The sequence below is a fragment of the Lagenorhynchus albirostris genome, chromosome 9, assembly GCF_949774975.1.
Source record: "Lagenorhynchus albirostris chromosome 9, mLagAlb1.1, whole genome shotgun sequence".
In the NCBI taxonomy this organism is placed as follows: domain Eukaryota; kingdom Metazoa; phylum Chordata; class Mammalia; order Artiodactyla; family Delphinidae; genus Lagenorhynchus; species Lagenorhynchus albirostris.
Window position 1 is genome coordinate 82,672,953 of NC_083103.1, and position 27,397 is coordinate 82,700,349.

At 36.4% G+C, this 27,397-nt stretch overlaps 1 protein-coding gene across 3 annotated transcripts in view; it reads left to right on the plus strand.

The window, feature by feature from the left end:
• Positions 1 to 27,397, plus strand: part of CWF19L2 (CWF19 like cell cycle control factor 2) — a 193,507-nt gene that overhangs the window by 107,597 nt on the left and 58,513 nt on the right. For all 3 annotated transcript variants that reach the window (XM_060160317.1, XM_060160319.1, XM_060160320.1), the window contains one exon: positions 1,724 to 1,861. In XM_060160317.1, the coding sequence (XP_060016300.1) occupies positions 1,724 to 1,861 (138 nt within the window). The remainder of the gene's footprint in view (positions 1 to 1,723; positions 1,862 to 27,397) is intronic.

Consider the following 27,397-nt stretch of genomic DNA (forward strand, 5'->3'; position numbering starts at 1 on the left):
GTATCAGACTACAGTTGACCCTTTAACAACATGGGTTTGAACTGCAAAGGTCTACTTATACACAGAATGTTTTCAATAAATTACATACTATAGTACTGCACAGTCTGTGGTGGTTTGAATCTGTGAATATGGAACTATAGATATCGAGGGCCGACTCTAAAGTTATAGTCAGATTTTCAACACCATGGGGGTCACTGCCCCTAACCTTCGCATTGTTCAAGGGTCAACTTTATTTCAAAATATTTTCTGAAATGTTGCTTAATAATGCAAACATTAGAAGGTAGTAAATCATGTTCTTACTTTTATTTTAGTTATGATCCTCTGCCTTTTACAAAATGAATTCTAATTCAACAACAGTTTTCAAATAATTGTGAACATTGAATTTTTAAGGCAGTTTTAACTTTAGTGTATATTTCTTTGACATTGTTTCTAGCTTCTTTTTACATACTTATCATAACTCTTAGGGAAAACCTTGGTGCTATAGACCTGTGTTAGATCCTTTGTAAACCTTAATTTTCTTTTCCATCTTCTAGCTGCAGCAGTTAATTTTTAGCACTACCTTGAGGCTCTTAAAATGGAAAAAACAACATATTCAGTTTTCCCAAGTTAGATTTTTTGTTTTAAATTTGAAAGATCTTATAAGTGGTAATTGGGTCCACAGAAGATTTGTTCATTTAGAATTCTTCTATCAAATGTTTATTATCTGCCTGTTGAGTGCCTGTGCTGCTAGAGCTAGTAATTGATTTGTTCAGCAAATAGAAATGGGATGGATACCTCTCCTAAAGAAATGGGACGTATTAGGGGTTTGAAAGGGAGATGTGGGAGAAGAATAGTAAAGGTTTGAACTGTATGAAATGACAGAACTGGCTAGGGATTCATAGATGCATTGCCAGATGGCATTGAATACTCTTTTGAATTGCTTACTACTGAGTAGTCTAGGTATAGGAGTAAAGAGGATAGACACATTCATTCAGGATTGAGGTTTGTTTTCTGAGTGTAGTGAAAGGATAAGAGGAACAGAAAGGGGTTTGGATCCAGAGAGTGATTGAAGTCTTGGAATGTGAGATTTAAGCTTGTGAAGACAGGAGTAGTAATGTGGGGAAAAAATATTGGGAATGTGGTTCTAAGGAAGTTGAAGACCGGGTTTTATTTGGATAAGGGAATGTGAGAACAGTGTTGAAGAGATTTGATTTGGTTGGTAGACAGTACATAGCACTTTTCTTTTCCACGTGTAGGTATGGAATCAACTGACAGGAAAACCCAGAATTGATTTAGATGAGAATCAGAATATCAGCTTTTTTTCTGATAGAGCTGTTTAAAGTAGGTTTGCTAATACTTCACTTTTGTTCTTGATATGCTTACTTGATCTCTGGGTAACTAATGACTTCCCTTCACAGTGGTAGGGAATTTTTACTACAAGGAGGGGAAGAGCATAGAGGAGAGAAGAAGGCATAAAACAATTCTGTCCTTTCCTTAAAACTCAGAAATCAGATACTGTCATGCTTCCATCCTTGGGGAAGAGGAAAAAGTAAAGGCACAGAAGAGGTAGAGAGTGTTATTCTAATGGAAATTTTCCCACGTGGAGTCAGACAGAATAGGGATATACTGGAAAGAAAGATTATGATACAAAGAGGGATTTTTAGTATCAGATTTATAGATAATTCATTAAAATACTTCAGAGACTTATGTTTTCACTAAACTAATAATGTTCATTTTGTCGTAGGTTTCAACCTATGAGGAAAAAGAAAGGGTCAGATACTTTCATGATGATGATACTCTAAGCCTAAGTGACTTAGTCAAGAACGAAAAGATGGGAACAGCAGAAAATCAAAACAAACATTTTATGAAAATGACATCTAAGGTAAGATATATTCCTAGGATACCTTTGAATTTTGGTAAGCTGGTTACTCAGTCTACAATGATTTACTTTTCAGACACAGCTAGTTCTTTATAATCATGATTTGTTTTATTAAATTAAATCCTTTGTAAGACATATTGGAAATGTGCATTTTAGAATTGATTTGATTGGGGAGTATACTTTTGGTATTCAGGTTTTTTTTAAATAAGAATTCTGGGTTAACTTTTTAATGTATTCCATGAAAATGTTAACTACATATTTGATCTACCATTTAAGGGAATGTTTGGGGCCAGACTTTAATGTCGACAGTGTGCTGCTAGTTAGGTGACCAGTCTGTTTTATCTTGATGTTACACTAGTTCTTCATAATTATGCCACAAGGTATATATAATTTGGAGTAATATATATCATAAAGAAGGCATCTTGGAAAAATCTTAAGTCTGTTTATATGAAAATTTTGTATGTTTTTAAATGTATATCAATGTTTCATGGGTAGTAGGATGAATTTTTTTATTTCAAAATAGCATTCTTTGTTGCAAACCCTTCCATTGCAGTCCCTTCAAACATTACCATTAACACTTATAATGAAAGAGACATATGTAAAGTTAGGGTTTGATCCCACTGGAAAGATTCAGCTCACTGCCTATATTTACAAATAAAGTTTTATTGAAATACAACTATGCACCTTTGTTTACCTGTAGTCTAAGGCTGTTTTTGCTTTATAACAACTGAGCTGAATAGCTGAGACAGAGACTGTACAGCCCACAGAACTGAAAATATTTACTGTCTGGCACTTGACAGAACAAATTACCCTTCCTTGCTTACGATGGGAATTTGAACCGAGGGATCTGAAGGACAGGAGGGAGCCTTTTTACTGTATACCTTATTAGACTTTTTCTTTTAACTATGTGAATATATTACCTGGTGAAAAAATTAACTTAATGAAAACTAGAATACAGGTAACCAAGGTATCAAGTGTGTGTATGTGTATATCACAGAGAGTAAAACAAACTTGGGTTAAACAGAAATGATTAAAAAATTGTATGGGATCTTAACTTTAGCCCATTAGGATAATTTTACTTTTTATTTGGGGGGAATACTAGAAATATTCTAGGGTCTGGAAATTCACTGCAGAAAGAAGAACATATTTTTATGAAAATTTCCTTCTCAGAAATGGGGCAGTGGGACCTAATGAAACTTAAAAGCTTTTGCACAGCAAAGGAAACCATAAACAAGACCAAAAGACAACCCTCAGAATGGGAGAAAATATTTGCAAATGAAGCAGCTGACAAAGGATTAATCTCCAAAATTTACAAGCAGCTCACGCAGCTCAATATCAAAAAAACAAACAACCCAGTGCAAAACTGGGCAGAATACCTAAATAGACATTTCTCCAAAGAATACATACAGATTGCCAACAAACACACGAAAGGATGCTCAACATCACTAATCATTAGAGAAATGCAAATCAAAACTACAATGAGGTATCACGTCACACCGGTTAGAATGGCCATCATCAAAAAATCTACAAACAATAAATGCAGGAGAAGGTGTGGAGAAAAGGAAACCCTCTTGCACTGTTGGTGGGAATGTAAATTGATACAGCCACTATGAAGAACAGTATGGAGGTTCCTTAAAAAACTAAAAATAGACCTACTGTATAACCCAGCAATCCCACTACTGGGCATATACCCTGAGAAAAGCATAATTCAAAAAGAGTCACGTACCACAATGTTCACTGCAGCTCTATTTACAATCGGCAGGACATGGAAGCAACCTAAGTGTACATCAACAGATGAATGGATAAAGATGATGTGGCACATACATACAATGGAAATGAAATTGAGTTATTTGTAGTGAGGTGGATGGATCTAGAGACTGTCTTACAGAGTGAAGTAAGTCAGAAAGAGAAAAACAAATACCGTATGCTAATACATATATATGGAATCTAAAAAAAATATATATTTCTGAAGAAAAACAGGGACAGGATAGGAATAAAGATGCAGATGTAGAGAATGGACTTGAGGACACGTGGAGGAGGAAGTGTAAGCTGTGACAAAGTGAGAGAGTGGCATGGACATATATACACTACCAAACGTAAAATAGATAGCTAATGGGAAGCAGCCGCATAGAACAGGGAGATCAGCTCGGTGGTTTGTGACCACCTAGAGGGGTGGGATAGGGAGGGTGGAAGGGAGACGCAAGAGGGAGGGGATATGGGGATATATGTATACGTATAGCTGACTCACTTTGTTATACAGCAGAAACTAACACACCATGTAAAGCAATTATACTCCAATAAAGATATTGAAAAAAAAAATGAAACGGGAAAGATCATTTTATTTGGAAGTCTGAATTAAATATAGTTTTAATAATTTTATCATAATCCATTCATGTTTATCCATAAGATTTAAAAACCTCATTAAAAACTTATTTTTTAAATTAATATAAAAATAAATAATTTATCAATTAAAAAGTTGTTTATTGGGCACCTAATTTATGCTGGATACCATTTAAGGTGCTGGGTGTAGCAAAGTAGTAAAGTTCGCCCTCTTGAGGAGCTTATATTTCTAGTGGATGAGACAGAAAGTGAACAAATACATGATATAAAAATTACATAACACTAATATATCACAAAATAGAAAATATTTTTGTAGGGAGTAAAACAAACTAGAAGAAGATAAGATGTTATTTTCAATAGAATGCTGAAGGAGGGCCTTTCTCTGGAGATGATGTTTCAGCAACCTTCTGAACAAAGTGAGGGAGTGATCTGTGAATATCTGGGAGAAGACTATTCATGCAGAAGAAACAACAAATGCAGAGGATCTGAAGAAGAGACAAACTTGACAAGCATTAAAAGACAGCAAGATCACACGTGACTGTGAATAGAGGGAGAAATGGAAAGACATGTAGAAGATGAAATGGTCAGATCATGTTGGATCTTTCACGCCATGGTGTAGAGCTTTTATTTTTGTTTTAAATGATGAGAAACCATTTGAAAGTTTTTAGTAGGACAGTGTCATGACCTCATTTGTGTTTGGTAGTTGTCTCATAGCTCTTGTATATTCTCTTCTGTTTGTTGTTTTTTTATTTGTTTGTTTTTTGGTCTTTGTTCTCTTTGCTTTTCAGTTGTGGAAGTTTCTGTTGTCATATCCTCAAGCTCAGAGATTTTTTCCTCAGCCTTGTCCAGTCACTAATGAATCTATCAAAGGCATTTGTCATTTGTGTTATAGTGATTTTGATCTCTAGCATTTCGTTTTGGTTATTTCTTAGAATTTTCATCTCTCTGCTTACATTATCCATCTGTTCTTTGTGACCCTATGCCCCTGGACTGTGAATTTCACCAGGACTTCTCAGTTTTTTTTCCACTTAGTTGGGATAGAATGGCTAGTAGGGGATGGAGTTGGATGTTTCCCTTCCTTCAGGTAGGTTAGGCTCTGACAAAACCCCAGCAGGTAGAACTCTGGCACAATAGTTTCTATGAAGGGGCAGGCCTTGTTAAGTAAAACAGAATGCCCTGGTATATTTCAAAATGTTTCCTTTTACCCTCCCCCTGTTGAAAGTCATAGGGGATTTTTTTCCTGATCTGTAGTCTGAGTACCTGGTAGAGCTCCAAGAGGTAAAATTCACAAAAGTTTGAGGGCCCCCCCCATGACTGGATTCCCCTAGGAATTTTAACTCTTAAATTTGTCCACACTGAGCCTCCTGCAACTTATCAATTACAGTTTAGGTTTTCCTACCCTGGCACTGGTTCTCACAGAACCACTGGTTTCTGCGCATATAAATTATGATTCTTTGTATCCACCCAACTGTCTCTCCATTTTTGGGGGCAGTCACTTTCATGATGGATCTAAAAAGAGCTGTCAATTTTTCAGTTTGTTCAGCTTTGTACTTGTTGGTGTGATAGGGTGGTGACTTCTCAGCTTCTGAAATGCCAGTCTGGAAACTGCTGGTTTATGTTTTAAAAGACTTTTCTGGTGGCTCTTTTGAGAAGGTAATGTAGATAGGCAAGAGTGGAAGCAGGGAGAATATTTAGGAGGGTATTTAATTAATTCAGATAGTGCCTTGGGTTAGGGTGGTAAACTGGTGAGAAATATTAAGATTTGGGGCAATGCTGGTGCCATTTATTGAAGTAGAAAAACTTTGCAGTGGGACAATTTTTCAGGAGGTGGGAGATGAAGAATGCTGTTTATGGACATGTGAAGTATGCCCATTAGCCATTCACGTGGTAGTGTGGAGTGACTGCCCATGGATCTCTGGGTATATGTTGGTTCTCCCATATAGACTTAGATGCTGTTAACATTTAAATGTACTTAAAGCCATGGGAGTTAAGAAGTGATTAATGAGGAGAGTCTGAAGACTGAACTGAGCACTGTCTGAAAGAAGACAAAATAGATTCAACAAATGAGACTGAGAAAGTACAGCCAGCGAGGAAAAGCCAGAAGGAAACCTAGGGTGTAGTGTTTCAGAAACCAGAGAAGACAAGAAGGAGGTTGTGAATAACTGTGTCAGCTGTTTCTGAGAGATAGAGTAAGATCTTCAAAGATGGAAAAGTGACCATTGATTTGGCATTGGGGAGGTTTCTGGTGACTTTTTTTTTTTTTTTGGCCGTGCCATGCAGCTTGTGGGATCTGTTCCCCAACCAGGGATTGAACCTGGTCCCCAGCAGTGAAAGCCCCAAGTCCTAACCACTGGACCGCCAAAGGAATTCCCCTGGTGACTTTCATAAGTGTGATTTCCTTGGTCTTCTAAGGAGAAAAGCCTGATTATAATGTGTTCAAGAGTGAATGTGAGAATAGTTAGTGGAGAGATATCTTTAGAAAGGAGCTGGTTACTGTCCATCAGTAGGAGAGGCACAGATACAGGTAGGTCTGTAAATGTGGTAGTAGAAAAATGACCTAGTTTTCCTCTTATTGCCTCTGTTAGTTTAGTGAAAGGACTCAGGTATCAGCTTAGATTGATGATGAAGAAGGGGTATTAGAGGTTTGAGAAGAAAGTGTGAAATGGTTTTTGAGAAAACCAGTGAATGAAATAAAGTAGGAATCTCAGGCAGTGCTGAAGGTCCATCTAAGGTTTATGGTTATAAATTTAAAATAAAACATGTCAGGGCATTTGTGTATTTTCCTTATAACATGTTTCAAGAGGCTTAGTTTTATTGAATTATGAGACAATAATCATGACTTGTTCTGTGTTTTGCATATTTCACCACTATTGGTTATTGCTTTAAGAATACAAATTTACAATATTTTTTCTTTTGTTTCATTTGTATATTAGAGGTCTTTTAGTATTTGTATTGTAAAGGATTGTTTTTACTTATTAATTGATTTGGCAGTAATTGTGATTGAAGATATTTGATCGGTTTCTGGGAACATTTTGAGTCTTTAACTTTTTAAAATTTAAGTTTACTAAGCTAGAACATTATAAAAGATACAGTGGGATGTCACCAAAATGGCTGAGTAAGAGACCCCACCCTCTGTCATCCCTGAAAGATCAATGGTTAGGTAGCTATCTGTGAGTGAAAACAGATCTGGGAGAGCTCCTGAAAGATCAATGGTTAGGTAGCTATCCGTGAGTGGAAACAGATCTGGGAGAGCTCTAGAGTCTACTTAAGAAACTTCAGCAACGTAGTGGAACAAAAAACTTGAGAATGACTGCACAGAAAGGGAAGGAAGACTGCTTCTCTTTGCCTGGATCATCCTGTCACCCAAGCTGGTATTGCTCAATGCCAAGAGAGATTTCCCCAGGTGAAAAGAGTTCCCCTTGCAGGGAAAAGAAGAGTGGGTGAGTGACCAGCTTTCCCCAGTGTTTTGTGGCACCACATGAAGGTACCACTCAGTTTCACCCTGCCTAGAGATCAGAAAAGCTGAGATATATAGAGAAGCTAGGAACAAGGAAGAAAATCAGAGCATACTAGGCAGGAGTGATCATGTTTCCCAGTGATTTACTCTGTAGACAGTCAAAACATTTGCTACTGAAGAAACTAATGGCCAACACAGCTGCTGTGAAACACTTGCAGATTTCACCAGCTTTCACCACCTAGGTATTTTCATTTGCTGATGCCAGCTGACCGAGTCCCTTCCTGTTCCCTACCCACCTCCTGGAGCCTGAGAACTGCCCTTGCAGCCAGCCTAGGCCTCTGCAGCTGCAGGAGTACAACATGACAGCCTAGACCGCTATGGCTGACCCCCACCACCATGTGTGTGCTCAGGGCTAGCCCTTCCAGATGTGTACTTGCGCACGGCCAACCTGACACCTTTTCCCAGCCTCCACTGCCATGTGCATGCCCTGGGGGAGACTGTGTAGCTACAGAAGAGCATGCCAACACCTAGGGTCCCTGCAGGTACTTCTGGGCCTGGATCAGTCTCTCTTTTCTGTCACTGGCCTATATCACTGTGCTCACCTGCAGCTAGCCCACTAGCTGTGCACAGGCACACCTCCACTTCCATGTGCCTGTGGCAAGACCCAATAGCCATGGTAGTGAATGCTGATGGTTGAGACTCCCACAGCTGTCAGTGCACCCATAGTATACTCTGGCCTTTGCTGCCTACCCTGGCCCCCACCACTATATGTGTGATTGCAACCAGCCTCTGCCATTCACTATACAAGCACCTGCAGCTGGCTCCTGCATCTGAGTGTCTTTACACCTCTGGCTCCAGCCACTACTGCTACTTGCCCTGGTCCCTAGCTGCTGAAGACCCCAACAGCTCTTACAGCATTTGTGGACCCCCTGCAGTACCTACCAAGGACCACACAGTTTTTGATGCTGCAGACCGCAGTGACTTGAGCTGACAAGGCACTGTACTCCCCTGAACCCAGTGCCACCACATGCCCTTGCCCCACCCACAAGTGAACATTTTCCCTTAGTAAAGTCATTCCATAAAGTCTGGAAGAGGTACCTGCTTCTTCAGTTGCTCAGATATCTGTGCAAGGCTACAGTGATCATGAAGAATCAGTGAAAGAGACTCCACCAAAGGAATATAGTAAATCTCCAGTAAGTGGCTTCCCCAAAAAGGAGATACAGGAAATATCTGGCAAAGAATTCAAAATAATTTCTCTAAAGATGCTCAGAGAGCTGTAAGAGAACTGGATAAGCAATTTAACAATATCAGGAAAACAATATAAGAACAAAATAGAAAGTTCAACTAAGAAATAGAAAACAAAAAAGAACCCAGCAAATTTTGGAGCTGAAGAATACAGTGACTGAACCAAATAATTCAGTAGAGATCTTCAACAACCGACTAGACCAAGCAGAAGAGCTTGAAGACAGATCATTTAAAATTATCCAGTCAGAGAAGCAAAAAGGAAAAGAATGAAAAGGAATGAAGAAAGCCAGTGGGTCTTACAGTACACCACTAACAAAAACAATCTATGCATCATTGGAGTCCCAAAGGAGAAGAGAGAGAGAAAGAGGTAGAAAGCTTAATTAAAGAAATAATAGCTGAGAACTTCCCTAACTTAGGGAGAGAGTTAAACATCCAAGTTCATGAAGATAATAGGTTACCCCAAAATTTCAACCTGAACCAGTCGTCTCCAAGATAACAATATAATAAAACTCTAAAGTCAAAGAAAAAGAATTCTTCTGTGTTGCTGTTGGGTGAAATGTTCTGTACATATCTGTAAGGTCCATCTGGCCTAAAGTTTAGTTCTAGCCCAGTGTTTCTTTATTGCCTTTCTATTTAGATGATCTGACCATTGATGAAAGCGGGATATTGAAGTCTTCTAGTATTACTGTGTTACTATCTATCACTCTCTCCAGATCTGTATTTGGTTAATATATTGGGTTGGCCAAAAAGTTTGTTCAGGTTTTCCTGTAAGCTTGTACAGAAAACCCAAACAAACTTTTTGGCCAACCCAATATTTAGGTGCTAGGAAGTTGGGTGCATATATGTTAACAATTAGCATTTCCTCTTGATGAGTTGAGTCCTTTATTATTATATAAGGACATTTCTTCTCAAGTTCACATGGAACATTCTCCAGGATAGATTATATGTTAGGTCACAAAATAAGGCTTAATTAAATAACACACTCCTGAACAAACAATAGGCCAAAGATGAAATCAAAAGGGAAATAAAAAATATATTAAAAAATGAAAATCGAAATACAACATACCAAAACTTATGGAATGCAACAAAGCAGTGCTAAGACGCTAAGTTTATAATGCTAAACACCTACATTTAGAAGAAAAGAAGGTAACAAATAAAGAACCTAACTTTATACCTTAAGGAGCTAAAAAAAAAAAAAAAAGAATAAGCTAAGCCTAAAGTTAGCAGAAGGAAGAAGATAAACAAAGATTAGAACAGAAATAAATGAACTAGGAAATATAAGCACAACAGAAAAGATCAACAAAACTAAGAGTTGGGTTTTTGAAAAGATAAAATTGACAAGCCTTTAGCTAGACTTACAAAGAAAAAAAGAGAGGACTGAACTAAAATTATAAATGAAAGAGGAGATATTACAACTGATACCACAGAAGTGCAAAGATCATAAGAGACTACTATGAACAATTATATGCTAACAAATTGGACAACTTAGGTGTTATGGATGAATTCCTAGAAAGATACAACCTACCATGTCTGAATCATGAAGAAAAAGAAAATCTGAACAGATCAGTAATAAGTAAGGAAATTTGTTTTCAATAATCAGAAACTTCCCACCAAAGAAAAGCCAAGGACCAAAAAGGAAAGGGAGGTAAGACTGTCTCTATTTGCAAGTGACGTGATATTATATATAGAAAACTGGTTTTTTTTATTCCATCAAAAAACTGTTAGAACTAATCAACGAATTCAGTAAAGTTTCAGGATACAAAATCAATATACAAAAATTAGTTGCATTTCTGTACACTAATAACAAGCTATCAGAAAAAAAGGTTTTAAAAATTCAACATCCTTTCATGATAAAAACTTTCAAGAAATTGAATACAGATGGAACATACCTCAACACAATAAAGATCATATATGTGAAATCCACAGCTAACATAATACTTAACAGTGAAAAGTTGGAAGCATTCACTCTAAGATTACAAATGAGACAAGGGTATCTGCTTTCACCACTCCTATTCAGGATAGTAGTGGATGTGCTAGCCAGAACAGTTAGGCAAGAAAAAGAAATAAAAGGAATCCACACTGAGAAGGAAGAAGTAAAATTTTCTTTGCTGATATGATTTTCTATATAGAAAATCTTAAAGAATCTACCAAAAACTGTTAGAACTAATAAATGATTCAGTAAAATCTCAGGATACAAACTCAACACACCAAAGTCAATTACATTTGTATACACTAGGAATGACCTATCTGAAAAAGAAATAAAACAATCCCATTACAGTAGCATGAAGAACAATAAAATACTTAGGAATAAATTTAATCATGGAGGTGAAAGATCTGTATACTGAAAGCTATAATACATTGGGGAAAGAAATTGAAGACAGAAATAAATGAAAAGCTATCCTGTGTACATGGACAGAAGAGTTAATACTATAAAAATTTCCATACTAACCAAAACCATCTATACATTCAGTTCAGTCTCTATCAAAATTCCATTGTCATTTTTTACAGAAAAAGTAAAAATTCTAAAGTTTGTATGGAACTGCAAAAGATTCCAAATAGCCAAAGAAATCTTGAGAGAGAAGAAAGCTTAGAGGCATTACACTTCCTGATTTCAAACTATATTACAAAGCTGTAGTAATCAAAACAGTATGGTACTGGCATAAAAACAGACACATAGACCATTGGGACAGAATTGAGCACCTAGAAATAAACCTCTGCATGTATGTATGGTCAACTAGTATTTGACAATGGAGCCAAGAATACTTAATGGGGAAAGGATAATCTTTTCAATAAAGGATGTTTGGAAAACTGGATATTCACATGCAAAATAATGAAATTGAACATCTTTCTTAACACTTCTCACAAAAATTAACTTAAAATAGATTAAAGACTTAAATGTAAGACCTAAAACTAAAATTCTTAGGAGAAAACGTAGGGCGGAAAATGCCATGACATTGGTCTGGGCAATGATTTTTTTTTGGATATGACACCAAAAACACAAGGAAGAAAACCAAAAATTGACAAGTGGGACTACATCAAACTAAAAAGCGTATGAAAAGGCAACCTACAGAATGGGATAAAATATTTGCAAACCATTTCTCTGATAAGGGGTTAATGTCCAAAATAATAGCAAAAAAATCCCTCAATATAACTCATATATAACTAAATAGCAAAAAAAAAAAAATCTGATTTCAAATGGACAGAAGACTTTAATAGGCAAAGTTTTCTAAAGAGGACATGCAGATGTCCAACAAATACATGTAAAGATGCTCAGTGTCACTAATCTTCAGTGAAATGCAAATCAAAAACCACAATGAGATATCTTACACTTGTTTGAATCATGTTATCAAAAAGTGAAGAAACAACAAATGCTGATGAGGATGTGGAGAAAAAAGAAGGAACCCTGGTGCATTGTTAGTGTGAATGTAAATTGTTGGTACAGCCATTGTGGAAAAATAGTATGGATGGTCCTCAAAAAATTAAAAATAGAACTACCATATGATTCAGCAATTCCACTTCTGGGTATATAGCCAAAGAAGATGAAGTCACTATCTTAAAGATACTTGCACCCCGATGTTCATTGCAGCATTATTCACCAAAACCGTGACTTGGAAACATGCTAAGTGTCCATTGATGGATGAATGGATAAAGAAAATGTGAGATACACACACACACACACATACACAAGAATATTAGACATTAAAAAAAGAAAAAAAGAAGAGAAGATCCTGCCATTTGCACCAGTGTGGGTGAACCTTGAAGGCATTATGCTAACTGAAATAAGTCAGACAGAGAAAGACAATTTGTATGATCTCACATGCGTGTGGAATCTAAAAACATCAAACTCCTAGAAATAAAAAGTAGAATGGTGGTTGCCAAGTGATGAGGGGTGGAGGAAAATGTTGGTCAAAGGTAAAATCTTTCAGTTATAAGATGAATAAGGTCCAGGAATCTAATGTACAGCATGGTATCTTTGGTTAACAATACTGTATTGTATTCTTTTTTTTTTATAAATTTATTTATTTTATTTATTTATTATTTTTGGCTGCTTTGGGTCTTCATTGCTGCGCGTGGGCCTTCTCCAGTTGCAGCGAGCTGGGGCCACTCTTCCTTACAGTGCGGGGGCTTCTCTTGTTGTGCAGCACGGGCTCCAGGCACACAGGCTTCAGTAGTTGTGGCTTGTGGGCTTTGGTAGTTGTGGCTCATGGGCTCCAGAGCGCAGGCCCAGCACTTGTGGCTCACGGGCCCAGTTGCTCCGCGGCATGTGGGATCCTCCCAGACCAGGGCTCGAACCCATGTCCCCTGCATTGGCAGGAGGATTCCCAACCACTGCGCCACCAGGGAAACCCTGTATTGTATTCTTGAAAGTTGCTATGAGAGTAGAGCTTTAATGTTCTCACTTTAACAACAACAATAACAAAACAGGAATTATGTTAAGGTGACGGATGTGTTAAACTCACTTTATTGTGGTAAATACATTTTGCAATTTGTAAGTATCAAATCACCACATTGTACACCTTAAATTTACACAGTGTTAAATGTCAATTATCATCTCAATAAAGCTAGAGAACACTTATTAGTGATATTTGACCCTTAAAAGTTCTGTTCCAAGTTTATATTATTTACAACAGAAAATTTTGGCATACAAAATAGTATCCCAGTTTTATAAAATGACATGTTTTGGATTAAATAGTCACATGAAATCATTATTAAATGGATTCATAAGAAGTATTCCTAGCATAGACAGTAGGCACTCAATAAATGTTCTTTTTCCCTACCTTCTGTACATTTTTCACACTATTTATAAATAAATGCTTACTGTTTTAAAAATATGATTTAGATATTACCTAATAATTTTTAGCAGAAATCAGCCAGATCTCATAGCAGTAAGTAAATCTACAAACTGGGCACACTTCTGAGTGTGCAACTGATACACACACATAAAATCCAGATTTTGAAAAAAAAATTGACCTAATTTATGTACTGTTGAATTTGCAGTAGTTAAAATTTTTACAAGGGTGTAGTTTTTATTCAAACAAATTGTTTTCTTTTTATTATTTAATGAAGCTGTTAATTTGGTTGTAGCAGCTAAAGAAGTACAATAAGTACCATCCCATTTGTTTTATCAATTTTTTTAAGTTTTTCATGTCTTTTTTTTTTTTTTTTTGGCTGAAGATTGATTTGTATATGATAGCAGAAGGAAGAAAGTTGACTTGAATCATATTAGGTAATTTCTCACAGAAAAAGGTAAACTTTTTTTAAAGTATGTAGAGTAATGCCAGTCCCTACCTATATGCAGTAGAGCTAATGGACTCACAAGTTACTATAGAAATGCTGATTTGACATTGTGAGCTTTTGTTCTTCATGGCTAATAATTAACCATAGCATAGCAGCAATTTGTTTTGTAAATCATCTCAACAAAAATTTGAAGTAATACTAAAAGCTTATAAAAGCAAAGTATTGGGAGTATTGACCATTTCTATTAATATTGTGCTTAATCCCTTCATTCTTAAAAGTTTATGAATTAACATACCTGTTATTGCATTTTTAGAGATGGTAGTATCATTGGTGTAGAGTTCAAAAGTGTTAAATATTTTCATGAAGAGATCACAAAAGCTCATTACCCTGTGTTTCTTTCATTAGTTGAAAGGCATTGGTCTAGAATAGAGGTTGGCAAACTTTTTCTGTAAAGGGCGAGATAGTAAATATTTTCAGTTTTCTCTTGCAACTACCAGCTCTGCTATTGTGCCAAAAGAGCAGTTGTAGGCAGTATGTAAATGAATGGGTATGGCTATATTCCAACAGCACTTTACTTACAAAAATAGATGGCTGTCCTGATTTGGCCTGTGGCTCATGGTTTGTCAATCCGTGGTCTAGGATATCTAAATGATATATATTTTCATGGCAGTTGTCTTTGAATTTGGGTGCTTTCCTTAATTAGGAAAGTGGATCTTATAAGGCCCTGGTAGAGGTAAACAGTCAGGAATAGTTGATATAGATCAAGATCCTGTTTATTTGTTTATTCAGTCAACACATATTAAATAATCACATTCAATGTGTGAGGTGTTCTTGGGGTACATTGGCACATAAAGAAGACATGATCCTTGCATTTAAGGAGTTTGTAGGCTAGTGAGGAGAATGCATTCAATAAATAATTATGAAAAATAAATTTAGTAATTACGGATGTGCAAATTACTGTGAAAGACAAGTGGAAAGTCTTTTGAGATCAGCACCAGGTGTCCTAACCTAAACTAGGAAGTCAGAAATTATTTTAGGTTGGACAGCAACTCTGATACTACTGGTCAGTACTCAGTTCTACCCTGCTGTATTATTTTTATTGTTGTATTATTTATTATGTCCATCCTTCTTTGTAATTCTGAAATTCAGGTATGCTCATTTTCTTTCCAGTTGTATTTTACCATTAAATCTTTAATAGCATCTCTTTCTTATAACTAGGTGAAGAAAGGTATGCCAAGTATAACCTTGATTATATTTTTGTATTTGGATAGGGGAATTATGGCTGTTGGTTTTAATCCTTTCTGTATTTAAAATTTTTTTCTGAATATTTACTACATAATTATTGATAAAAGGAAACAATAAAATATATCCTGACAAAGAAAAGTTTGTACATCTATTATCATACTGTATATATGTATGTGTGTGTGTATGTATATATATATATATATATATACACACACACATACATATATATATCTTAGAGTATAGATGATGGTGTACTATGATTTCTTAGAAACTAGTAAGTATACAGTTAACTTCTTTCTGGAAATTTCTTCCTTTGAAATCATAGAACTAAAGAATATTCAACTATAGGAAGGAATTTTACTAATCTTGCTTAACCGTCCACATTTTACTGATGAGGAAACTAAGACTCTAAGAGAACTAAATGGCTTATACAACGCTAAGCATCTTTTCTGAGTTTCCATATTAATCAAATCATGGTACAAAAACCAACTAGTAACCTCAACTTTTAACTCCTAGTCCAGCTTTTTTCATTAAACAGCACTGCCCTTCAAATGACTCAAGTTAATGGATAGTTCTTGATTATTGCCTAAATTTAATTGTCCTCATATAATTTGCATGTATCACTTATTGGTATTTGGGGGTAAGTGGTGTGTTCTTTACTTTTTCTTAAAATGCATTCTGTTAACTCCAGCATTCTTTAAATATAAACTCTTACATTTAAACTCCAAGACGTCAGTGTTTCCTTGGCAATGTAAAGTTAGGCACATCTTCATGAGATCTGTGTACATCTTTCCTCAATTTTATTGGAACCATGGGCAGTAATTTTTTCCTTTTTGTACTGATAGTGCATCAAAAATGGACTGGAGGGGAGAAAATGGAAGGTACTAGAGAAGAATAGGAAGAGTGAGAAAGACTCAAAGTAATTAGGGTCTTACCTTAAATTGTAAGAAAACAAGATGATTTTATTGTCTAATAAAATATGCCTGTGTTTCTATTGATAGTTTTATCTTTTCTGAATTTATGACATTTAAAACTTGCTATGTTTCCTGTTGGAAGTAATTTTTAAAATACAAAACACGTAGTTCCTTAATACACACTAGAACCTAAATCCATTTTATTTTCAGTAAACTGTAATATTAATAATCTTGAGAGATTAAATGTCATATATTTTTTAAAGGCATAACTAGAAGTAGGTAAGGAATATTGAAATTGTAACTCATTGCAGCTTCCTTTGGTTGTTTCAGTTCTCATGGTAGCCATTTCCATTTCATAGACTCTTCATTGATATGAGGTGAAATTGGCGTTGGATTGAAAGGCTAATCCAAGAGTGTGAAATCATGTATATTTTTCTGTGACTTTCTCTAAAGAAGATTTGAAATTTGGGTGTCATAAAATGATAGAAATGATATTTTGCTTTTACATGGAACTGAATAAAATGAATTTTGGTTTAGTTTGGTGATTTTCTAAAAGATGTAGGCTTGAATCCAGTCCAAGATGCTATCATAACAGTTTTTGTTTATCTAAACATCACTTCTGGGTGGAAACACCAGGAAAGTAATTTATTTGACATTCTTTAGTTCAGATCCCATTTATTTTTTATATGGTAAAATATGCATGACATTAAATTTAATAGTGTAACCATTTTTAAATGTATGATTCAGTGATATTAAGTACATTCACAGTATTGTGCAACCATCACCACTATTCATTTTCGGAACTTTTTCATCATTCCAAACAGAAGCACTGTAACTATAAAACAGTAACTCCCCTTTCCACTTCTGTATCTTGTATTCTATTTTTATCTATTCTATTCTATCTATCTATTCTATTTATCTATTCTATTCTATTTTTATCTCCACGAATTTGCCTTTTCTAGGTACCTCATATAAGTGGAATCGTACAAGGTTTGTCTTTTTGTGTCTGAATTATTTCACTTAGCATAATGTTTTCAGGGTTTGTCCATGTTGTAGCATGTATCAGAATTTCATTCCTTGTTAAAGCCAAATAGCATTCCATTGTATGTATATATCACTTAAAAAAAGTCCTTCATCTGTTGATGGAAATTTGGATTGTTTTCACCTTTTGACTATTAAGAATTAATTTTTGTGTGTGCTGTGAGAAAGTAGTCCAGTTTGATTCTTTTGCATTTAGCTGTCCAGCTTTTCTAATGCCAATTATTGAAGAGGATGTCTTTTCCCCATTTATATTCTTACCTACCTTGTCATAGGTTAATTCCCCATATGAGTATGGGTTCATTTCCGGGTTCTCTGTTCTGTTCCTTTGATCTATGTTTATGTTTTTGTGCCAGTCCTACACTGTTTTGGTGACTGTAGCTTTGTAGTATAGTTTGAAACCAAGGAGCATGATACCTTCAACTTTGTTCTTCTTTCTCAAGATTGTTTTGCCATATAGGATCTTTAGTGTTTCCCTACAGATTTTAGAATTCTTTGTTTTAGTTTTATGAAAAATGCCATTGGTATCTTTCTAGGGATTGCACTAAATCTGCAAATTGCCTTGGGTAGTACAGTCATTTTAACAATACTACTTCTTCCAGTCCATGAGCATGGTATATATATATCTCTCCATCTGTTTGTGTTGTCTTCAGTTTCATTTGTCATTGTTTTACAGTTTTCTGAGTACAGGTTTTTACCTCCTTGGTTAGATTTATTCCTAGGTATTATATTAATTTTGATGTGAATGTAAATGGGATTGTTTTCTTAATTTCTCTTTCTGATAGTTTGTATTTAGTGTATATCAGCGCCACTGATTTTTGTATCCTGCAACTTTACTGAATTCATTGATGAGCTCTCATAGTTTTCTGGTAGCATCTTTAAGATTTCCTATGTATAGTATCATGTCATCTGCAAACAATGACAATTTTACTTCTGTTCCAATTAGAATTCCTTTTATTTGTTTTTCTTGTCTGATTGCTGTGGCTAGGACTGCCAATACTATATTGAAAAAAGTGGCAACAGTGGGCATCCTCGTCTTGTTTCTGATTTTAGAGGAAATGCTTTCAGCTTTCACCGTTGAGTATGATGTTAGCTGTGGGCTTGTCATATATGACCTTTATTACGTTGAGATATGTTCCCTCTATACCCACTTTCTAGAGAGTTTTTATCATAAATCAGTGTTGAATATTGTCAAAAGCTTTCTCTGCATCTATTGAGATGATCATATGGTTTTTATTCTTCAGTTTGTTAATGTGGTGTATCACATTGATTGATTTGCAGATATTGAAAAATCCTTGCATCCCTGGGTTAAATCTCACTTGATCATGGTGTATGATCCTTTTGATATACTGTTGGATTTGGTTTTCTAATGTTTTGTTGAGGACTTTTGCATCTATTATCATCAATGATATTGTTCTGTAACTTTCTTTTTCTGTGATATCTTTGTCTAGTTTTGGTATCAGGATGATTCTGACCATTTAGGATGAGTTTGGAAATGTTCCTTCCTCTGTGATTTTTGGGAATAGTTTTGAGAAAAACAGATAGTAATTCTTCTGTAAATGTTTGGTAGAATTCACCTGTGAATCCATATAGTGTAGCTTTTGTTTGTTGGGAGCTTTTGTTTTTTATTTTTAAATTACTGATTCAGTTTCATTACTGGTAATTGGTCTGTTCATATTTTCTGTTTCTTTCTGGTTCAGTCCTAAGAGATTGTACATTTCTAGGAATTTGTCCATTTCTTCTAATTTTCTATTTTATTGGCATGTAGTTGTTCATAGTAGTCTCATGATCTTTTTTTATTTCTGTTGTGTCAATTGTACCTTCTCCATTTTCATTTCTGGTTTTATTAATTTGGGCCCTCTCTATTTTTTTCCTGGTGAGTCTGGCTGAAGGTTTATCAGTTTTGTTTATCTTTTCAAAGAACGAGTTCTTAGTTTCATTGATCTTTTCTGTTGTTTCTTAGTGTCTATTTCATTAATTTCTGCTCTGATCTGTATGATTTTTCTTTCCTCCTAAATCTGAGTTTTGTTTGCTCTTGTTTTTCTAGTTCTTTTAGTCATAAGGTTAGGTTGTGTACTTAAGAGTTTTCTTGTTTCCTGAAGTAAGCTTGTATTGCTATAAACTTCCCTCTTAGAATTGCTTTCGTTGTGTCCCATAGATTTTGGATTGTTGTATTTTCGTTTTCATTTGTCTCCAGGTATTTTTTGAATTCACTTTGATTTCCTCAGTGACCCATTTGTAGTTTAACAGCATATTGTTTAGCTTTCATGTGTTTGTGTTTTGCAGGTTTTTTCCATGTATTTGATATCTAGTGTCATAGCATTGTGGTCAGAAAAGATACTTGATATGATTTCAGTCGTCTTAAATTTACTGAGACTTGTTTTCTGGCCTAGCATGGGATCTATCCTGGAGAATGTTCCATGTGCACTTGAAAAGAATGTGTATTTTGCTGCTTTTGAATGGAATGTTCTGTATATATCTGTGGAGTTCATCAAGTCTAATGTGTTGTTTAAAGCCAGTGTTTCCTCATTTATTCTCTGTCTGGATGATCTGTCTATTGGTGTAAGTGGGGGTTAAAATCCCCTGCTATTATTGAATTATAGTCAGTTTCTACTTTTATGTCTGTTAATATTTGTTTTATGTATTTAGGTTCCCTCTATGTTAGGTGCACCCATATTTATAATTATATATCTTCTACCTGGATTGATCCCTTTATCATTATGTAATGTTCTTTGTCTCTTGTAGCAACCTTATTTTAAAATGTATTTTGTCTGATACAGGTATTGCTACCCTGTTTTTCTTTATATTTCCATTTGCATAGAATACCTTTTTCCACACACTCACTTTCAGTCTGTGTGTCTTCACATCTGAAATGAGTCTTTTGTAGGCAGCATATATGTGGGTCTTGTTTTTGTATCCATTCATCCACTCTGTGTTTTTTGATTGGATCATTTATCCATTTAGTGATAGGTGTATACTTATAGCCATTTTGGTAATTCTTTTGGGGTTGTTTTTCACATGTTTTTGGTTTCTTTCTTCTTCTTTTGCTCTCTTTCCTTGTGATTTGATGACTATCTTTAGTGTTTTCATTGGATTCCCTTTTCTTTTTTGTGTATCTGTGATAGATTTTTGGTTTTTGGTTTATAGAGTTTATATAGAGTTTATATAGTTTATGTATAGTTTATATAGAAGTTTATATAGAGCAGTCTATATATATTCATGATTATTTTAAGTTGCTGATCTCTTATGTTTGAAGGCATTTTAACACTCTTGCATTTTACTGCCTCCCCCTCATTTACTGTTTTTGACATCATATTTTACATCTTTTTTGTGTGTATTCCTTAACTATTCATTGTGGATATTCATGATTGTACTTTTTTGTCTTTTAAACTTCCTACTAGCTTTATATGTTGTTAATTTACTATCTTTACTGTACATTGCCTTTACCAATGAGCCTTTTCCATATGTAATTTTCATGTTTCTAGTGTGACCTTTTCTTTTCCGCTTAGAGAATTCTCTTTAACGTTTCTTATAAAGCTGGCTTTGTTGTGCTGTACTCTTTAGCTTTTCCTTGTCTCTAACACTTTTGATCTTTCCTTCAAATCTGAATGGTAGCCTTGCTAGGTAGAGTATTCTTGTTGTACGTTTTCCCTTTCATGTCTTTAAATATATTGTGCCACTCCCTTCTGCCCTGCAGAGTTTCTGCTGAAAAGTCAGCTCATACCCTTATGCGAGTTCCCTTGTAAGTAACTTGTTCCTGTTCCTTTGCTGCTTTTAATATTTTCTTGTTATCTTTAATTTTTGCCATTTTAATTCTAATTTGTCTTAATTTCATCCTCTTTGGGATTCTCTGTGCTTCTTGGACCTTGAGTTCTGTTTCCTTTCCCAGGTTAGGGAAGTTTTCAGCTCTTATCTTTTCACATATGTTCTCTGCCCCTTTCTCTCTGTCTTCTTTCTCTGGTACCCCTGTAATGCAAATGTTAGTATGCTTGATGTTGTCTCAGTGTCTCTTAGACTGTCCTTTGCTTTTTAAAAAATTCTTTTCTCTGTTCAGCTATGTGATTTCTGCTACTCTGTCTTCCAGCTCACTTATTTGTTTCTCTGTATCATCTAATCTACTCTTAATTCCTTCTAGAATATTTTAAAATTTCAGTTATTGTATTTGTAATCTCTTTTTGGTTTTTCTTTATATTTTCTAACTCTTTGTTAAAATTTTCTAACTTTGTTATAATCTTCTTTATCATGTGTATTACTTATCTCCACTTCACCTAGTTCTTCTGGGATTTTTATCTGCTCCTCTGTTTTGGAACATTTTTCTCTGTTGCCTTGTTTTGCCTAATTTGCTGTTTTTACTTTTATATGCATTTGATAAGTTGGTTACGTTTCCCAATCTTGGAGAAGTGGTCTTTTGTAGATGTCCTATATGTCTGAGCAGCACACTCGCCTCTGGTTACCAGAGCTATATGCTCTAGGAGTGCCCCCTATGTGGGCTGTGTTGGTCCTTCTCTTGTGGTGGGCTGACTACTGTGTGTGCAGTTTGGTAGCTGTGGCTGGCCCCCAGTCCAGTTGGTTGCCAGTTGAGTCGGACCAGGTCATGAGGTGGCTGGCCACACAGCCCAGGGACCTACCAGGGCTAGTGCTGACCAACTGGTGGGCAGAACCTGGTCTGTGGTGGCTGGTTGCGGTGCTGGTGGTCCCACATCTAGTGTCGGCCTGCTGGTGAGCATGGCTGGTTCAAGGTGTCCTAAAGCTGCTGTTTGCTCACTTGTGACTGTGGCTGGATTCCAAAGTGGCTAGCTGAGAGGTCCAAGGTGTCTTGGTGTTCATGTCAGCCTGCTTTGGGGGAGGCTATAGCTTAGGGGGTCTGTGGGTTGGTGCTGGCCTACTGTATATTGAGCTGGGTCCTGGCACAGTAGGCTATGTTGCTGTGGTGGTCTTGGGGCTAGTGTATGCCCACTGGTGGGTGAGACTGGGTCCTGGGGCTAGTGCCAGCCCACTTGTGGTTGGAGCTTTGTCCTGGTGTTTCTTGCTGCAGAGCCTGGAATTCCCAGAGCTGGTGTTGGCCCTCTGGTGACTGGGGCTGGGGGACCAGGTGTCCTGGCAGTGCTGCCTGCCCACTGGTGTGTGAGGGTGGTTCTGGGGATAATGCTGGTCCACGCTTGCGTGGATTCTGCGTCTTGGGATCTCTGGCTGCAAACCTGGTGGTCCTGGAGCTGCTTGGCACACTGGTAGGAAGGGTTGAGGTTCAGGGCATTCCAGGGCTAGTGCTGGCTCTCTGATAGGTGCTAATGGTCCTGTGGTCTCTTGATGCAGGGCCCTGAGTGTACTGGAGCTAGTGCCTATGCATTGATTTGTGGGGTTGGTCCTGAGCCTGTATTGGACAGGTCTGTCTTGGGGCAGCTGTGGGCTTTGGGAGCCTTAAGTCAGCCACCCTGCTTGTGGGTGGGGCTTTGGCAGGGCCAAGTTCTGGTACTAATTAGCTTGAGGGAGGATTCCAGAATGGCACCTGCTAGCACCAGTGTCCATGTGGTACAGCGAGCTTCCCAAAATGGCTGCCACCAGCGTCTGTGTCCCTAGGTTGAGCTCCAGTTTCCTCCTGCCTCTCCAGGAGGCTCTCCAATATGAACAGGTGCATCTGATCCAGGCTTCTTTCAAATTACTGCTTCTGCCCTGGGTCCCTGAGCATGAGTTTTTCTGTGGACCCTTTAAGAGTATATAGTCTCTCATTTCCTACAGCTCTATGGCTCTCCCACAAGTAAGCCCCACCTGCCTTCAAACTGAAATGTCCTGGGGGCTTATCTTACCAGTGCAGTACCCCCAGGTTGGGAAGCCTGATGTGGGGTTCAGACTCCTTGCTCCTTTGGAAGAACCACTGAAGGTGTAATTATCATTCCATTTTTAGGTCACCCATCTCATGGTGTGGATCTGTACCAAGTCTCTGACCCTCCTATCCATTTTGTTGGTGTTCCTTCTTTATATCTTAAGTTTTAGAAGATCTTTTCTGCTAGTCTTCAGATCTTTCTCATCAGTAGTTGCTGTGTAAATAATTGTAATTTTGGTGTGCTGTGAGAGGAGGTGAGCTCAAGGTTTTCCTGTGTTGCCATCTTGGCCACCCTCTACGGTTCTTTTTTATTAACTCTATGTTATTAAGTAAAATTATACATTCAGCATATCTGTTTAGCTACTGACTTTCTAACGTTGCGGTAGTACATGATTTAATAGGAGAACAGTTTTTGTAAGTAGAGTTTGTCAGCTGATTTGTTATAGTAGGATGGATTTTATTTGAGATTTTTCTCTCAACTGAAATTTAAATTTGATGTTTATTTAATCATCGTTAGGTAGTGCATCAAAAGACTTGACTTTGTTGTATACTTATTTCATAGTTATATGAATAAGTGAAACATGAGTTACATTTCTAGTCATTTCATAAAGCTAATACTTGAAAATTAGTGTTTTTTCATTTAATTAGGTGATAATGGTACTGGTTCTTTATGAACTACCAGGGTTCTAATTATCTGTAAAAGAGCCAGGTAATGGTACTTCACAAAGTATGAATGTATAAGGTGAAGACCAAAACCACAGTTTAGTTATGTTGTCATAATACATTATTTGCTCTTCTTTGTCTTTGCCAATTGATTTTAGTTTCACTTTGAAAAATAGTTCCTTGTTAGTCTTTTGGCTTTAAATAATCTTAAACTCATTTTGAAAAAGTATAGAATCAGTTTCCTTATTTTCTTCCTGTAACAAATTATTGTGAATACTTTAGCATGATAATAATGCAACATACAAATGATAGTAGTAGAAGAAACAGAATTCAAAAAGTTGCTTCTACCTATGAAGTCATTGTAGACCAGAGAAAAGATAAGCATATAAATCCTTTCTCCATGATTTGTCATCATTTTATTTTACTTATTTTTTTTGTTTTATACAACAGATGTGTATAGTTGATTTACTCTCATCATATTTTTATTTTTTAACATTTTTATTGGAGTGTAATTGCTTTACATTGTTGTGTTACTTTCTGCTGCATAACAAAGTGAATTGGCTACATGAATACGTATATCTCCATATCCCCTCCCTCCCACCCTCCCTATCCCACCCCTCTAGGAGGTCACAAAGCACAGAGCTGACCTCCCTGTGCTACACAGCTGCTTCCCACTAGCTAGTGTATATATGTCAATGCCATTCTCTCACTTCATCTCAGCTACACTTCTCCATCCCCATGTCCTCAAGTCCATTCTGTATGTCTGCGTCTTTATTCCGGTCCTGCCTGTAGGTTTGTCAGAATTTTTTTTTTTTTTAGATTCCATATATATGTGTTAGCATACGGTATTTATCTCTTTCTGACTTACTTCACTCTATATGACAGCCTCTGGGTCCATCCACCTCACTACAAATGACTCAGTTTTCTTTCTCTTTATGGCTAATATTCCACTGTATATATATATATGTGCCACATCTTCTTTATCCATTCATCTATTGATGGACACTTAGGTTGCTTCCATGTCCTGGCTATTGTAAAGAGTGCTGCAGTGAACATTGAGGTACATGACTCTTTTTGAATTATGATTTTCTCAGGGTATATGCCCAGTAGTGGGATTGCTGGGTCATATGGTAGTTCTATTTTTAATATTTTAAGGAACCTCCATACTGTTCTCCATAGTGGCTGAATCAATTTACATTCCCACCAACAGTGCCAGAAGGTTCCCTTTTCTCCATACCATCTCCAGCATTTATTGTTTGTAGATTTTTTGATGGTGGCCATTATGACCGGTGTGAGGTGATACCTTATTGAAGTTTTGATTTGCATTTCTCTAATGATTAATGATGTTGAGCATTCTTTCATGTGTTTGTTGGCAATCTGTATATCTTCTTTGGAGAACTGTCCATTAAGGTCTTCTGCCCATTTTTGGATTGGGTTGTTTGCTTTTTTGATATTGAGCTGCATGAGCTGCTTGTAAATTTTGGAGATTAATCCTGTGTCAGTTGCTTCATTTGCAAATATTTTCACCCATTCTGAGAGCTGTCTTTTCGTCTTGTTTATGGTTTCCTTTGCTGTGCAAAAGCTTTTAAGTTTCATTAGGTCCCATTTGTTTGTTTTTATTTCCATTTCCCTAGGAGGGGCGTGAAAAAGGATCTTTCTGTGATTCATGTCATAGAGTGTTCTGCTTATGTTTTCCTCTAAGAGTTTTATAGTATCTGGCCTTACATTTAGGTCTTTAATCCATTTTGAGTTTATTTTTGTGTATGGTGTTAGGAAGTGTTCTAATTTCATTCTTTTACATGTAGCTGTCCAGTTTTCCCAGCACCACTTATTGAAGAGGCTGTCTTTTCTCCATTGTATATTCTTGCCTTCTTTATCAAAGATAAGGTGACCATATGTGCGTGGGTTTATCTCTGGGCTTTCTATCCTGTTCCATTGATGTATATTTCTGTTTTTGAGCCAGTACCATGCTGTCTTGATTACTGTAGCTTTGTACTATAGTCTGAAGTCAGGGAGCCTGATTCCTCCAGCTCTGTTTTTCATTCTCAAGATTGCTTTGGCTATTCGGGGTCTTTTGTGTTTCCATACAAATTGTGAAATTTTTTGTTCTAGCTCTGGAAAAATGCCATTGGTAGTGTGATAGGGATTCCATTGAATCTGTAGATTGCTTTGGGTGGTACAGTCATTTTCACAGTATTGATTCTTGCAATGCAAGAACATGGTATATCTCTCCATCTGTTTGTATCATCTTTAATCTCTTTCCTCAGTATCGTATAGTTTTCTTCATACAGGTCTTTTGTCTCCTTAGGTAGGTTTATTCCTGAGTGTTTTATTCTTTTTGTTGCAGTGGTAAATGGGAATGTTTCCTTAACTTCTCTTTCAGACTTTTCATCATTAGTGTATAGGAATGCAAGAGATTGCTGTGCATTAACTTTGTATCCTGCTACTTTACCAAATTCTTTGATTAGCTCTCATAGTCTTCTGGTAGCATCTTCGGGATTCTCTACGTATAGTATCATGTCATCTGCAAACAGTGACTTTTACTACTTCTTTTCTGATTTGGATTCCTTTTATTTCTTTCTCTCCTCTGATTGCCGTGGCTAAAATGTCCAAAACTATGTTAAATTATAGTGGTGAGAGTGGGCAACCTTGTCTTGTTACTTATCTTAGTGGAAATGCTTTCACTTTTTCAACATTGAGAACGATGTTGGCTGTGGGTTTGTTATATACGGGCTTTATTATGTTGAGGTAAGTTCCCTCTATACCTACTTTCTGGAGTGTTTTTATTATAAATGGGTGTTGAATATTGTCGAAAGGTTTTTCTGCATCTATTGAGATGATTATATGGTTTTTCTCCTTCAGTTTGTTAATATGGTTTATTACACTGATTGATTTGCGTATATTGAAGAATCCTTGCATTCCCGGGATAAACCCCACTTGATCATGGTGTGTGATCCTTTTAATGTGCTGTTGGATTCTGTTTGCTAGTATTTTGTTGAGGATTTTTGCATCTATGTTCATCAGTGATATTGGCCTGTAGTTTTCTTTCTTAGTGACATCTTTGTCTGGTTTTGCTTTCAGGGTGTTGGTGGCCTCATAGAATGAGTTGGGACTATTCCTCCCTCTGCTATATTTTGGAAGATTTTGAGAAGGATAGGTGTTAGCTTTTCTGTAAATGTTTAATAGAATTCACCTGTGAAGTCGTCTGACCCTGGGCTTTTGTTTGTTGGAAGATTTTTAATCACAGTTTCAATTTTAGTGCTTGTGATTGGCTTGTGTATGTTTTCTATTTCTTTCTAGTTCAGTCTCAGAAGGTTGTGCTTTTCTAAGAATTTGTCCATTTCTTCCAGGGTGTCCATTTCATTGGCATATAGTTGCTTGTAGTAATCTCTCATGATCCTTTGTATTTCTACAGTGTCAATTGTTACTTCTCCTTTTTCATTTCTAATTGTATTGATTTGAGTCTTCTCCCTTTTTTTCTTGATGAGTCTGGATAATGGTTTATCAATTTTGTTTATCTTCTCAAAGAACCAGCTTTTATTTCTATTGATCTCTGCTATCATTACCTTCATTTCTTT